This window comes from Ananas comosus, linkage group 9, assembly GCF_001540865.1.
Source record: "Ananas comosus cultivar F153 linkage group 9, ASM154086v1, whole genome shotgun sequence".
Taxonomy (NCBI): domain Eukaryota; kingdom Viridiplantae; phylum Streptophyta; class Magnoliopsida; order Poales; family Bromeliaceae; genus Ananas; species Ananas comosus.
Genome location: NC_033629.1, coordinates 13,621,224 through 13,636,250, shown reverse-complemented (window position 1 = coordinate 13,636,250; position 15,027 = coordinate 13,621,224). Strand labels below are relative to the sequence as shown.

The 15,027-nt window shown below is 41.6% G+C and overlaps 2 protein-coding genes across 4 annotated transcripts; one reads left to right on the top strand and one right to left on the bottom strand.

The window, feature by feature from the left end:
• On the top strand, positions 1,522 to 4,720 carry LOC109714846 (jasmonic acid-amido synthetase JAR2). The gene is made up of 5 exons (XM_020239554.1): positions 1,522 to 2,302; positions 2,469 to 2,570; positions 2,862 to 3,748; positions 3,851 to 3,911; positions 4,131 to 4,720. The coding sequence occupies exons 1-5, from the start codon at positions 1,908 to 1,910 to the stop codon at positions 4,489 to 4,491; spliced, it is 1,806 nt and encodes a 601-aa protein (XP_020095143.1). The 5' UTR covers positions 1,522 to 1,907; the 3' UTR covers positions 4,492 to 4,720.
• On the bottom strand, positions 5,064 to 15,021 carry LOC109715101 (helicase-like transcription factor CHR28). 3 transcript variants are annotated; one of them, XM_020239909.1, is made up of 12 exons: positions 14,754 to 15,021; positions 13,020 to 13,095; positions 12,484 to 12,909; positions 11,522 to 12,396; positions 10,288 to 10,359; positions 10,111 to 10,188; positions 9,132 to 10,029; positions 8,401 to 8,531; positions 7,809 to 8,030; positions 6,700 to 7,257; positions 6,409 to 6,618; positions 5,064 to 5,715 (listed from the first exon to the last, which is right to left on the bottom strand). In XM_020239909.1, exons 1-12 carry the CDS (start codon positions 14,916 to 14,918, stop codon positions 5,611 to 5,613), a joined length of 3,816 nt encoding a protein of 1,271 aa, XP_020095498.1. In that variant the 5' UTR covers positions 14,919 to 15,021; the 3' UTR covers positions 5,064 to 5,610. The 3 variants fall into 3 exon arrangements, with proteins under 3 accessions (XP_020095498.1, XP_020095500.1, XP_020095499.1); XM_020239911.1 differs by having other exon boundaries at positions 12,529 to 12,909; XM_020239910.1 differs by having other exon boundaries at positions 12,484 to 12,906.

Genomic DNA, 15,027 nt, shown 5'->3' with positions numbered 1-15,027 from the left:
CAAAGGTCCAATGCTTCCTTGGGCCTTAGGGTCCGAGCTCCAGCTCTCCCTAGGAGCTCTCCTTTCTTGGGCCTTGGGGTCCAAGCTTCCGTTCTTCCTTGGAGAACTCCTCCCAAAATCTGCAGTGGTAGACCTAGAGAGGAGCGGTTTTTGGTCCAATGGGTCAAACAATTTTGGTCCATTGGACCAAAACTTCTTCTTTTTTTAAAAAAAAAATTAATAAAATAGTAATTTATATATTTTTTATAAAAATTTAAAAATTTATTATTTTATTATTATCTTTATACATTTTAGTTTTTTTTTTATCAAATTAGCAATTTAAATAGAAGTAATTTTTTATTTTTATTTTTAAAATTTTACATATTTTTTAAAATTAAGAAAAATAAAAAATTTGAGCGACCCAGAGCACATCCGGACCCGGCATGGCCCATGACTTTCGGGCCGGAGGATTGTTAGCTCTGGCCCGGCAAGGCCAGGCCCGGACAAAAAATCGTGCCGGTCTGGGCCGACCTCCTAACCCGTTTCGCCCTGACAAATGTTGGCTGTGCTGGCCCAGTATAGCCCACATTATACCCCTGGGCCAAGGTGTCCCAGTATAGCCCACATTACACCCCTGGGCCAACGTGTGAATCGATGTGGCCGTGAATTTGCAAGGAGTAGTAGGCCTAACTACCTGTGCCTTGAGCAGCTCGAATAGCCCAGTTTCTGGCCCACTAGAGGAACATTACACTGATCAGTTGACCTTTTTGGCCTACCGGGCTCTGCCCAACTGTCTGGCCCACCGGGCTGTCAAACTGTTTGGGCTTAGAATTTTGTTTTGTTGTTATTATTACCATTATTATCATTTTATATCTTTTAACCTTTTATTATTAATCACAAAACGTGAAGCTTGTTGCTTGCAAAGAATAGTAAAGAAAACAAAATAAAATGGTAACTCAGGCGCCTGGAAGATTAATACAATTAAACTTTTCCAAATACTTCCAATTAGCTCGCATATAATGGGAATGGAATGGCATGTATTTTGAAACGCAAGGATACTTAGTTTTCTTCCTAATAAAACGAAATTAAAGATATTCTTATTCGGAGAGATTCAGAATCGCAGCGTACAAAGGCGACAAAATAGGCGTACACCGGATCCTGCCTAGCTGTAATCAACATCGTCCCTTTGCCTTGGCTCTTCTCTTCTGACTGTGGCCGTATGGCTCCTCTTTAGGTCCCAAACCCAACACTTGTCCATCTCTCTCTCTCTCTCTCTCTCTCTCTCTCTCTCTCTCTCTCTCTAAGCGGACTATTAAGACCCCTGTATGTGCCCATCTCCCTGCATGCAATTAGACAAGATGTTTTTTGCGGTCTCCGTTCCGCCGTACTGTCCCGAGAGCGAGAGGGAGGGACTGAGAGCCTTGCAACGAGAAACACGCCCGGTAGAAAAGTAAAAGGGTCTGGGCGGAAACAACTACGATGCGTGTGTGTGCGCGACTGGTCCTCTTTCTCTCGCCCGCCAAACATTTTATCCGAGGAGGACAAAGATTACAGCAGAAGAGCCCACAACAAACTTTCCCAACCTTTATATATATATATATATATATATATATATAGTGTTATTACGTCCCTATGAATTCATTAATTATTTGTTTACGATCGATCTTATTAATCAACCAACTCTATGAATTCATTAACTATTTATTTACTATCGATCTTATTAATCAACCAGCTCTTCGGCTCTGTCTCCCTCCCTCTCTCTAGGTCTCTCCATATATGTAGCTATCGACGCACATATTTTACACACTCTGCAGCCGAAGCAAATTAAACAAAACCGATGTAGTGGGAGCGCATCTACCTCCGAGCGGTTTCAAAAAGTGTGGTCTTGTGAGAGCGACTAGAAACCAACGATCCTTGCACGGCTCTCCATGACCATTCTCCAAGAGGCAGCGGAGGCTGGGGAAGGAGGGGGAGGCAGGCGGCTTCCCCACCCGATCGTCGTCGACGACGACGACGACGACGACAACAGCATGGATGGTGACATAGTGGAGTGGTTCGAGGGGGTGGCCGAGAACGCGGGCGCGGTCCAGGCCCGGACCCTGCGCCGCATCATCGAGCTCAACCGCGGGGCCGAGTACCTGCGCAAGTGGCTCGGCGACGACGTGCGTGTGTCGGACATGGACCCCGCCGAGCTCGAGGCCCTGTACACGTCGGCAGTCCCCCTCGCCTCCCATGCAGACATGGAGCCTTACATCCAGAGGATCGCCGACGGTGACTCCTCCCCTGTCCTCACAAAAGACCCCATCACCATGCTCTCCCTCAGGTTCTTCTACATATAAATCTTTCTGTTAATTAGTTGATCATTTTCTGTCATTTAAAGTGCCGCACAGGTTTTGCTGGGGATTATTCAATGTTTATGTGATCATTATGTGTGTGTGTGTGTGTGTCTATATATGGTCAACACTTTGTGGGTCGATCGGATATTGCAGTTCCGGTACCACGGACGGGAGGCCCAAGTATGTGCCTTTCACACGTTTTAGTTCGCAGTCCACCCTTCAGATCTTCCCCTTGGCAGCTGCCTACAGATCGAGGTACATACTACATGCATGCAATTGCATGTACATCTTGCAATCTTCTTTTGTCCGAACTGCACTCAATTTAAAGATCTCCATCCAAACTTTAGAAAGGATTAATTTGTTTATATATATATATATCATTTGTGATAAATTATATATTGATCAGATGTACTGGTGAATATCTTCCTCTTCTTCTTGCCGTCGTCGTCGTTGCCGTAGTTTTCTGACATAACGCAACATAACATGTATGTACATACATGTACGGCTCACTCTCACAAATAAGCTTATTTTGCTTAATTAAAACAGGGTGTATCCGATCAGGGCGGGGGGAAGGGTGCTGGAGTTCCTGTACAGCAGCAAGCAGTTCAAGACCAAGGGAGGGCTGACGGCGGGCACGGCGACGACCCACTACTACGCGAGCGAGGAGTTCACGGCGAAGCAGCGGACGACCGGGTCGTACACGTGCAGCCCCTACGAGGTGATCGCCGGCGGAGACTACAAGCAGTCGACCTACTGCCACCTCCTCCTCGGCCTGGCCTTCTCCCAGCAGGTGGAGTTCGTGGCATCCACCTTCGCCTACAGCCTCGTCCAGGCCTTCGCGGCGCTGGAGGAACTGTGGGAGGATCTCTGCGCAGACCTCGGGCAGGGGACGCTGAGCTCCGCGATAAGCTCGCCGGAGATGAGAAGGGCCGTGCTGGGCTCCTCCTCCTTCTCGGCGAGCCCGGAGCTGGCGACGGGCATCGAGCACCGGTGCAGGGAGCTGAAGAGGTCGGGCTGGCGCGGCTTGATCCCGGCGCTGTGGCCCAACGCCAAGTACGTGTACTCCATCATGACCGGGTCAATGCAGCCGTATCTGAGTAAGCTGCGCCACTACGCGGGGGGCGTCGCGTTGGTGGGCGCGGACTACGGGTCCACGGAGAGCTGGATCGGGGTCAACTTGGAGCCCGCCAACCCCCCCGAGAGAGTCGCGTTCACGCTCGTCCCCACCTTCTCCTACTTCGAGTTCATCCCTCTCTTCAGGAGGCTGCAGAGAGGAGGCGCCGCGCTCCACCATGATGATGATCAGCAATTTTCTTCCAATTATTATTACGATCCCGGCACAAGTGGTGATGATTTTGCCGAAGGAGAGCCGGTTTCATTGACCCGAGTCAAGGTTGGGCAGCAGTACGAGCTGGTCCTCACCACCTTCACAGGTATGGGTGAAATTTAGAATAAGGTAGAATGGATTGGTTTGCAATAAAAAGAATAAGGGTCCTTATTGGGTTAAAAGTAGGTTTGCGTTTTAACTATATTAGGGACGAATATGGAATTAAATATAGATAAGGACCTTATGGATGAAAAAGGAATAGGGGCTTGGTTTGCTATGGATTTTCATAAGCTAGCTGGGGGAGACGAGTAAAAGTAGAGCTGTAAAGGTTCACGCACATAAGCAGGGGTTTCATTTACTCGACGGCTAGGCACGTTCCACGTACGTTGTCGCGCGCAGTTCCTGTAATAATAATAATAATAATACCTGTAATTCCTCTTCCTGCTCCCCCCTCTCTCTCTTTTTCTCTCTCTGCTCATGGCTNCCAGCCACGCCGAGGTCGGGGCCCACCACCCGGGCCACTACGTCGTCTACTGGGAGCTGAAAGACCAGAGGCAGGAGGCGGAGGAGGCGGGGGATGATGACGCCGTGCTGCAGGAGTGCTGCGGCGCGATGGACGCGGCGTTCGCGGACCATGGCTACGTGGTGTCGAGGAGGGCGCGGACGATCGGGCCCCTGGAGCTGCGCGTGGTGGAGCGCGGCACCTTCCGGCACATTCTGGAGCACTACATCCGCAACGGCGCCGCCATGAGTCAGTACAAGACGCCCCGCTGCACCACCGACCGGGCGCTCTTGACCATCCTCGACCGCTCCACCGTCAAGCGCTTCTGGAGCACAGCCTACGGATGATGATGACGACGACGACGAAGGTGACGATGGTTATCTACTCTAGAACTACGTACGACCTAACGCTGCGTTTTTGTCCACCTACTCTGTTTTATCAGTTTTAATGTGATACGTACAAATCGCTATTTCCTGGATTGTATCATGCAACCGCTTGGATTGGATCTCCCCTGGAAAGAAAGGGAAAAAAAAAAGAGGAAACGAAATGAATCCATCATTTTTTTTCCCTACTTAATTTTAATTAGTTTTATCACATAAATGAGATTTTACTCGCATTAATGATTCCATTACCAGACTGCCATTATTGCGGCCTGAATTGTTCTTTAACAAGATTAGAATAAATAAAATTTAACAAGATTAGAATGAAATATAGAAAACCATCCGGCGTCTTACAGAGGCGCAAGTGGCCGATGTATCTTGCAAATGTCATTCAAGAATCTGCTTGCAGTACGAGATTAACAACATCTTTCCTTCTTTCTGAGTAATCATCACAAGCGTGCACACGCATATGGCATAAGCGCAAGGTTCTTAAGGTGATCCCTCGGCCACTTAATAAACATGCAAAAGAATGGAGTATCTTCGAAGAACCACAAAAATGAATTAAGAGTATACGAACAGATCAGCCTCAAACTCGAGCTAACAAAACCACGGAGCTGGATACCGTAATTTCCCAGACCATTGAAAACAATATGGAGCTTTACAAATAATATAAATAAATTAGTTAAAAGAACAATACATCTTTTCTTCTATTCTTAACCTGTAAAGCGACAACTAGAGATCAAAACCAAAACAAAGGAGGGTCAGCAATGAAAAATATACGAAGCTACCCAGATTCCACATCTATTCACAAATTGGTTAGTACTCCGTCTAATGTGCGCTTTCGAGGATAGCAGGGTCATTGATGCCACAAACTGATGAAAAACTAATCAAATTATACATGCCTTTCAAATTAGTATTCACATAGGACAGGGCCGGTACCTCATCGCCAGCTGAAATGCTAATCACCTTCTAAGCTGCTGCCTAGGTACACAATGTAAAATGATGCGCTAGAGGAAGCAGTTAGCTGTTAACGCCTATTTTAGCTAATCCAATGAGCAAAACTGTGCGGAAGAGAAAGCGAGGCAACTACACCATGAAAAGATACTTCAAGTCCTCCACAGTCAAGCGAGTCTGGCGAGAACCAGATTCATCTTCTCCAAATGCAGAAGCAACCATTTCCCTCTTCCTTTGCTGCAAACAATTGCTTCTTCCATGAGTGATAACAACCAAACTAGGTAAATTAAAACACTCGAACAAGAAGGAAAAGGCAAAAGGAAACCACCTCCTTTCTTTTTTACTTTCATATATAATACTAAGCTCCAAATTCAAGCTTCGCACAGATTTTGCACAAAATTTGTTGTCTAGCATGACGTGATATAGTGAATGTAAATAATGCATATGACAAGCATAAAAAGGGTACTATTCATAGTATAAAACAGCTCACAGCAATTATTTTTTTGAGACAAAACCCATATCAATAATTAGATAAATAATTATGTAATTTAAGTTCATCTTATATCCTAACCTAAGGTCTCAAATTTTCATATAATTGGCATTTTTCACATATTGGAATAAGATCAACAGAAAATGCGACTATGCTAAGATGAAGTTTAACATTTGCTTTGCTATACAACAACAAGAATGCATACTCAAAGCCAAGTAGCACCACAATCAGACATAAGCAGTTTTCCCCAAATTCATATGGTGCTATTGGCCTGGACAAGAAGCACAAAAATGAGTCCTCTTTAACTATTAGGATTTCCATACAAGTAACTCCGTAATGATAAATCAAATTACTAAAATTTGCACACGTTAAACTGCTTGTCCTAAATTCAAACAGGAAAAAAAAAACATCAAGATTATGATAACAATCGGGAACTATACCTGGAGAGCTAGTATGCGATCTTCAACTGTGTCCTTCACTGTTAAGCGTGAAACAGTTACAGGACGTGTCTGGCCAATACGATGTGCTCTATCAATTGCTTGGTCTTCTGTAGTAGGATTCCACCACAGATCTAAAAGAAGAACATGGCAGGCGGCCACCATATTCAAGCCGAGACTCGCAGCTTTCAATGACATAATCATGACACTTACCTATTACAAAAAAAAAGAGTAAATATTCCCGAGGAAAAATGACAAAAGATGGAGAGTGGGTGGGAGTTCTCATGAGCAAACCTCTGGACGAGTGTTGAAATCTTTTACAGCTTTCTCCCTGGCAGCAACAGACATTGTTCCATCAAGTCTCCTATACTGTATGGAAGAATCTTTTAAAGGCACTTCCAATAGATCCAGCATCCCAGTCCACTGAGAGAAGACGATAGCCTTTTCTGTTACGCACGAGTCTGAAGATATAATTGGCCCGAAATTTTTACCGTCACTAATCTCAGCAGTTTCATCATTTAATTTTGCAGACTTGGTTGTCATAGAAGAGTCCTGCCTCGCCGCTCGAGGCAGTGACTGCAAAATCTGCAATGCAGTTCTCACTTTGGAAGAATCATAGAAGAGTCCTGCCTGGGTCATTTCTGAACCAGAATCATTAGGACAGCATTCACCGCCGGTTACACCAGATAGAGCACTTTGTAATGTGCCTCTAGAGAACACTGAGGCGACATTAAGACGGACTTTGCACCCAGCTGAGGGGCAGATGCTGTCATCTCCAGTAAGATGCTCGCAAATGCATTGGTGGCAAAAAACATGGCCGCAAATAGTAATTACAGCATCTTCAGGTGCATCCTGCAAGAATTGCAACTTGAGCATAAACAAAAGATGCATACAAGATTTTATCTCCAAGCAGTCGTAAAATTCACCAATTTGTTAGAGCACAAAAAAATCTTAAAAGAAAGAAATAAAGAAAGAAAGAAAGTGGTCAGAAATCTAATTCCAATGTGATGAGTTAGAAAAACTGAAGGATCAGATAACCAAAAAGCAACGAGTCCAAATCAGTAGGAAAGTCACTAAACTGAGGTTAGTTACTTAACGCCTTTTTTTAAACACTGCAATTGTTATCTAGAAGCAGACCAAACTTGACGTGATGGGATAAATTGCAGAACCAGTCCCCGAACATTTAGTTAAACTTGTTTGGTCCTTGAATTTTTTTAGTTGGAAATCCGATATCCAGAGTCCACAGGGAAATCCTTAACAAAGATAGGTGACAATTACTTAAAATTCTTAGAGGTCAGGAAACCAACTCAAATATCTAGTTAAGATGGACTATTGTGTCTCAACACAAAAATCATTCAATATAAAAAGAGAAACATCACATGCAGTAATCATAGAGAACTCACATTACAAATTGTGCAAATTGCTGAACAATGTTCGAGGCAACTCAGTAGATTTTGTTGTTTTTCCATTGGAAGTTTCTTCGCCATTTCTAAAGAGGACCTCCAAACAGAAGAAGAATCATATCCCTTGACCAAAAGAGGATGATCACAAGCCTGCCTGAGCCGCAACAGCATCAACAAAATGTTGACATAATTTTGTTTGACGGTTCCAGCATCTGCATATACCTAAAGCCAGAAAGATTTAATCAGATAGAGTGCATTAAAATTTATAATATATATAGATATTCATTAAGAGGCACAAAAATTTAGTATGACAAGAAATTCAGGAATTAAAAAGCGTCAACGTGTTGAATATCAGATGCAAAAGAACAAAAATACTAATATCAGGAGGTAAAAAGAATAAAGAGGGGAGACATTACATATGAAAATGCACGAATATAGCAAAATGTCAACCCAAATGTCTCATAAACAAGTATGGTCATCACCGGCAGTAGAATACTATCAAAGCTCAAACTAGCTTTATGCAACCATCACAGGAACTGCTTAAAAGTTTTTAAGTTCCTAATTCAGAAGATAATGAAAGATGGAAACCTACTTTGAACTGTTCACGCGACTCGGCTTCTAGAGTGGAGTAGAAAGTACGTTCCTCCATCGAGAAGTCTACTTTCTTGAGAGTTACAGTCTTTGGCGGCAAAGTGATAATTGGTTGTCCATCAATCAGCGTCCCTAAAGAATAATTCATGATTAAAACAAAGTAAAATTTTATGATTACTAAAAGCAACCAGCTGCAGCAATAAAGACACACACAGTACACCAAAGAGCTCTACAAACAGATGAATACCCAATGGACATATCAAAGAAAATAGACCAAAACAGTTTCAACAACAAATAATATGTGAAAAATGATCACCTTCCATGATGTAGCATCATTAGAGCAACTTTACTTGAGAAAAGGATAAATTAGAAAGGTATTGACGCCAATCTATTATTGTCCTAATTTCCTGATGATACTTTATACGACCAATGCAACTTAAAGAAGCAGTGTGCGATGTAGCACAAAAAATCAATTGAAGGATCTAAAACGAAGGAATTTAATTCAAAGGTAATTTACAAATAGATCAAACTGACATCAAGAAGAGAAAGAAATGAAAAAAGAAAGTAAAACATGTGAGACTTCTCCTAGCAAAAGCTTTTAACAGGTATAGACTACCAAATTTCAACAGGTTTAGGGGGTTAAAAACCCACATCTCCCTTCCTGTGCAAGGGCATCACAACGAACGGTAATCTTTAGATATTTATTGCCGTAAATATGAGATCCGAATTTACCTTTAGTCCGGCGTAGCATTATCGTCTTCAGAACAGCTTGAAGCTTTTTGTACCCATTAGTTGGGTTTCTGTTGATTGGTACCTTTATCATGGAACAGAATGACTTGTAAGCTGCGTATGGATCATATCTGAGAAATCTGAAGTAGCTGTAAAGATCATCTACTGCATTCTGTATGGGAGTCCCAGACAAGCACCACCTTCGTTTGGCCCGTAAACCCCAACAAGCCCTAGCAACCTGAGTTCTGTGATTCTTGATACTCTGTGCTTCATCCAATATTACCCTGAACCAACCTACTCTTGCAAGAGGTCTAGCAGCAGATTCAAACAAAGCATTCTCCATTGTCTTCTCAAGTTTCGGATTCTTCACAGAAGAACCAGGAATTTTCCTCTTTTTACCACCAATATGTCCCACCGAGGAAGTAGAGGTATCGGGCTTCACTTTCTCCTCCTCATCTTTGTCAACAAGCGGTTGCTTTGGAACTTCCATGCTTACAATTGCATAAGTGGTGAGTACAACATCATACTTGGCAAGGTCATTCGGATCTTTTGTGCGGTTACTTCCATGATACACGAGAAATGATAAATTAGCTTTGCTGGTAACTTTGTTTTGGAGTTCCTCAGCCCACTGTCGAAGAACACTTGTAGGACAAACAACCAAGGTTCCAGCTGCTGGCCTGCTCATCACCATCATAAGGTTCTCTTTTTTCGCTGGAGTAGAAATCCGTGGCTGCTTTGTTATATTTGTCTTATAGACTTCGGCAACATCACCATCATCATCATCATCATCATCCAAGTCCAAAGTTTCATAATTATCTAGATTTTCCTTTGTAGAAGATCGTGATGATGGAGATCGTTCCGTCAAAATTAGTGCGATGGTAGATACTGTTTTACCCAATCCCTATTAAAAAAAAAAGAGAAAACTTATTAATAATTTTTTTGACATTTTTCAATATAACAGCGAAAAAAATAATTCATGAACCTGGTCATCTGCAAGAATCCCGCCAGAACAGTGCAGGCTGGCACACTCTTTTTGCACCATCCAGGATAAAGCAATTCGCTGTCAACAAATGCTCCTTTGATTAAAAGCTCATATACAAGCAAAAATAATGATGAATACCATAGCAGTCTACATAGAGGAATGCGACCAAGCTCATACCTGGTGTCTCAGCAGAGGAACAGCTAAAAGACCATCAGGTGGGGTAGCTTCAGACTTTGGCTGAGAAAGATCCTGTCATGAAACTACAGATATTAGTCTTAACTGCACATATTTAGAAGGAAGCAAAGAGTGATCAGAAAATTTAGGAAGAAAATAAGGGGAAAATAAGAGGCCAGGAAGTGTGGTAAGCACTAAGCACTGGTAACGATGGAAGAATTAAAGGAAAAGACAAGAAGCACACTAAAATATAAGGACAAAAGCACAAATCCAAGAATTTCAACTACTACTACATAAAAAAAACTAAAACAACTATAAAAACAGTCTAACATTTACTCATTTAGGACATCAAACTTGCAACTGGCAACTGAAACAATGTGGTCTACAGGTGCATTGTTCACATATGTGCTATAAAAATCCCTCAGTATGATGACTCATGTAGGAAATGAAATGGCACCATTCTAAATAAAAAATGAAGCTGATCTGCAACTGCATAATTTTCAGACCAAACTTAGTTGACCACATGCAATAGAAATATTCTTTTGTTAATTCTATTCCTAGCAAGTGATTTCTCAAAATTTCACTAAGATTTCTACAATTATGCCATACTAGATGACAGAGCCAATTCTGCGGTACACTTCAGTATTTTGAGAAAGAGAAGATGAAGTAAGATTTACAACTTCAATGGGAATAAATAGTTATTCTAGCATAATTATTCTATTTCTCTAGCCTAAATATTTCCCGTTCCTAGATAGGAGTGACTGAAAAGGACAAATTGAAACTAGATAACAATGAAACATGAAACAGGAGGGTGAGGACTAAAAAGTAGTTATAAAGATGAGCCAAACATATCCAGCCCCTTTTAATTAACTAGATCATTAAACATTAGGTACCACCATTCAGATGTTTCCAGTTACAATCACCTTTCACTTCAAAAAAATAATTCAGTGGTGGCAATCTTTCTTACCCATATATTTACCTTAAAATCCATCTATGTAGTATGCAGTATGTACTATGTAGAAGAAAAAACCTTTGTAAGCTTCAAACTAATAGTTAATACACAGGCAAATAAAAACTATAAACTATTGACCAATTTATTTAAATTTTTTCTAGTTGAAAGTCAAAAATGAAGAAAATATACTTCTAGGAGAAAAATAAGAAAAACATGTCCATAAGTAGTCAGTCATAAACACTTATTTAAAGATAAAGTCAGTAGCTTGAAGGGGAGGAGAAAAACCTGCAATATAAGCCGAAAGGTTAATCTTTCATCATTTGCCTTCAACCTCATCCCTCCAAACCCGGAGTAATATGCCTCTCCATGTGCAGATCGCTGATATATCAGATTAGGTTTCTGATGGACAGGTGGCAGAGGGGGATGGGCAGGATCACTAATATTGTCAACAATATATAAGTCAGTATCATCATCTTCTTCTTCCTCATCATACTCATCCATATGGACATTACCAGTATCTTCAGGAATACCAGGCTGTTTAACAGAAGATGGCAGCATCTTGTCTTCCGTTTCATTCTTGGAGAATGTTTCTTTCTTCATATTAGAATATACATTAGAATCAAACATGAATTGTTTTGTGGTATCAAGTGAAGATGTATGAAAATTTTCAGACGTAGAGTTTCTGCTTGAGAGATGTGGAGAAGAGTCTGTGCTAGATTCACTCCTGAAATGAATATCTTCACAATGCTCAAATGATAAGGTGCTAGGAGAAGATGCATCCATAAAAGACATTGGGAACCCTGACAAAGAGATGTCAAGTAGTTCTTGTGTACCCAACTGCACCTCACTGCTTCTACCTGAATTATGAGAGTGAAGAAGCTGATCCTTCCGTTTATCATTAATGCGAATCAGAGATTCCTTTACATGGGGTAATAATGGCTGCTGATATACCGCTGATATAAACTGCTTTGATCCATTCTTGTTTTCATCACTAATAGACTCCCGGTGTAATGTCAAACAACTCCCACTTGTATTGCACTGTAATTCAGTTGCCTCACTAGTGTTCATCTCGCCGGGAAATGCATATGGCAAAGTAGCCTCATGATCCACAAATGCATACCTTGTCATTGATCCAGAAAGATCTCTTTCAGGCAAAGCACCTGCATTGACATGTAACAAAAACTAGACTTAACCATAAGCATGTCATATGTTGTCTGATGAATTACAGTAAAATCAAGATGGCTCACCAGTTCCACCATTTTGCATCAGGAGTGATGGCATAAATTTTGTACCTGATTCAATTTCTTTAACGCCAGTCATTTCTTTGTAGTCCCTCTCTTCATTTCCATCCAAGTATAATCCATTCCCAAGATTTGCATGTTCCAATGTAAGTAAATATGCTCCATCAGTATCATGAGCAACATTTGAATTTAGCATATTGTATTCCAAAGTAGGGTAGCTTAACCAGTCAGGTGTATGATTTGACATAAAAGAAAATGAGTTCTTAGAACTATCATGTTCTGAAACACGATGGCTCTTCTCATTGATCATGAATGGCTCAAAATTTTCTTCAGATTCGGACAAAAGTTGAAATTTTGTGAGATTCTGGCAATTAGATGCATCGATATCCCTCAGGTTGCACCCTAACTCTTCACCAAGGTCCTTCCAATCTGCTGTAAAATCTAAGCAACATTAGATCAATGATGAAAGAAAGAAGATAAAGCAGGAAAGTATTGCCTAGTTATAGCACATGAATCAAACGATACAAGTTACAATGTATTACCATCCTGAGGTTGAAAGACCTTCTCATTGACAATGGGATCGGCTACTTTCCCTTGGCAAATACTCTTTTGAGCAGCCTGGAGATCAGAATTTCAATTATTAAATGTTTTAAGTACTTCACCAATAATAAAAAGAAGAAATTTACAGTTTGTTAAAGTTGCTACATATATATAACACCTGCGACAATTATACAATGGGAGGTAACTGGGAAGGTAGTTGTGTTTAGTCTGTAGACAAAGGCCAACTAATCTCAAATGTGTCAAATCAAGGACAAATTCACGAGTTCTAGTTCCCAATTGAAGCCCAACTCTGTTAGCTGATGTTTTATTAACATCATAAGTAACTTAGGAGTCAATTTTGGATTACAGACACTACATCTAATAAATCGATTGGTACCAACGAAACTTCCCCTCCAGCCAATGAAGTTACTAGAAACTTTCCCAGTTCATGACTTTGCATACTTAGCTGTGCTATATGAATGTACTTAAAGAACAAAGACACGAGCACAATGCAATAAATTTGCCTATGTCCATGCATTATTATTTTTTGTCATTTTTAAAATTATTGTGCTGCATTAGATAACTGCGGTAAGTGCCAGCAACACTATTACAGAGAACTGGGACACCATGTTCCCAATAAGGTATTAGATGGGAGCATATCCTTTCAAAAAGAAGGCACTTATCTAACATTGTTTTGCTTTGAGTACTAGATTTATGAAGAAAACCCTTTCAGTAACAGTCAAATAAGACTATTCTTAGTGTTGTGTATCTGTAAGCACTTGTGAAAACCAAGAGAGCAACGATTGATATCAAAATAGTCCATAATTTAAGTGTTCAAAAAACCCCCAGAAAAATATATACAGCAGAAGTTCATCAATATGAAAACCAGAGTCCCTTTTGGTAACCAAGCATAACAAGTCACAATGAGCAACCATTCAAAACCCTGTTACTGACTAGTAGACGTGATACCTGCTGACATTTAAAAGAGTGCAAAGATCTGAAGAAGCTTAGATTGGTAAGACCGGATGTCCTAAACAACTCAAAACAGGCCCAGCAAGCAGAGCACCTTTTCATACTTACACCATAGATTGATTAGTCCTAACTATAATTCTCCAGATCTACATGGACGCCTGGTTGGTGAAACAAAACAATCCATCTTATTTCAATTGACTTGAAAGCCTATTAAATATTTGAATTGGCATGTCAATGGATGCAATTCTGCCGTAAATCGAGTTTAGCGACAAAAGAAACATTAGTTCTGTCGTCAGCAGTGACAATCCGTCAGCTAGCCGGTGTGGACTACACTTTGAGTCCTTCGAAGAAAGATGACTTCAGACCTCCCCGATAACAAGGTGCTTTCCAAGGATGTGAGACCCCGGCTAGGTCGAAAATCTCCTCGCTATGGCCATGGCTGAAAGCAGAACTAATTTTTCTACTCTCACTACACTTTATGTCTTGATTCATGGTGAAATTGCAATTACATCAATCTGATTTCCCGCTCACGCAAATCAAGACTTTCTGAAAGGGTCAGAAATCAACATGCAGGCCACTTCCCTTAATAACTAAACTATTCCACTGCCCAATTAAAACTACTTAAAATCACATAAACATGCAAAATAGCATCTAAGCCTGCTCCTAATTACTGCAAATAACAAATACTCATGGAATCATCGGCAAGAACAAATGGACGCATATCCAATAGAAAATTGAGGACAGAGCTACGGTCCACGACTCACCACAGCAGGATAGGGCTGCGATTGGCGCGGCTCCTCGTCGAGTATGGCGAAGAGGTCGCCGAGGCTGATCGATAGGTTGTCGTCGTTGTGGTCGGAGCGCCCGTCGCCGAGGTCCGATCGAAAGAATCCGCCGCCGGGATCCTCCACCGATTCCGCCATGGGCATCCTCCCCCAACCCTCGATTCGATCCGCGACCAACGGAGAAGACGACGATTCAGATCTAGGGACAAGAGAAGGAAATAGAAGCGTGGAGAGAGAGCGAGCGAGAGAAGGG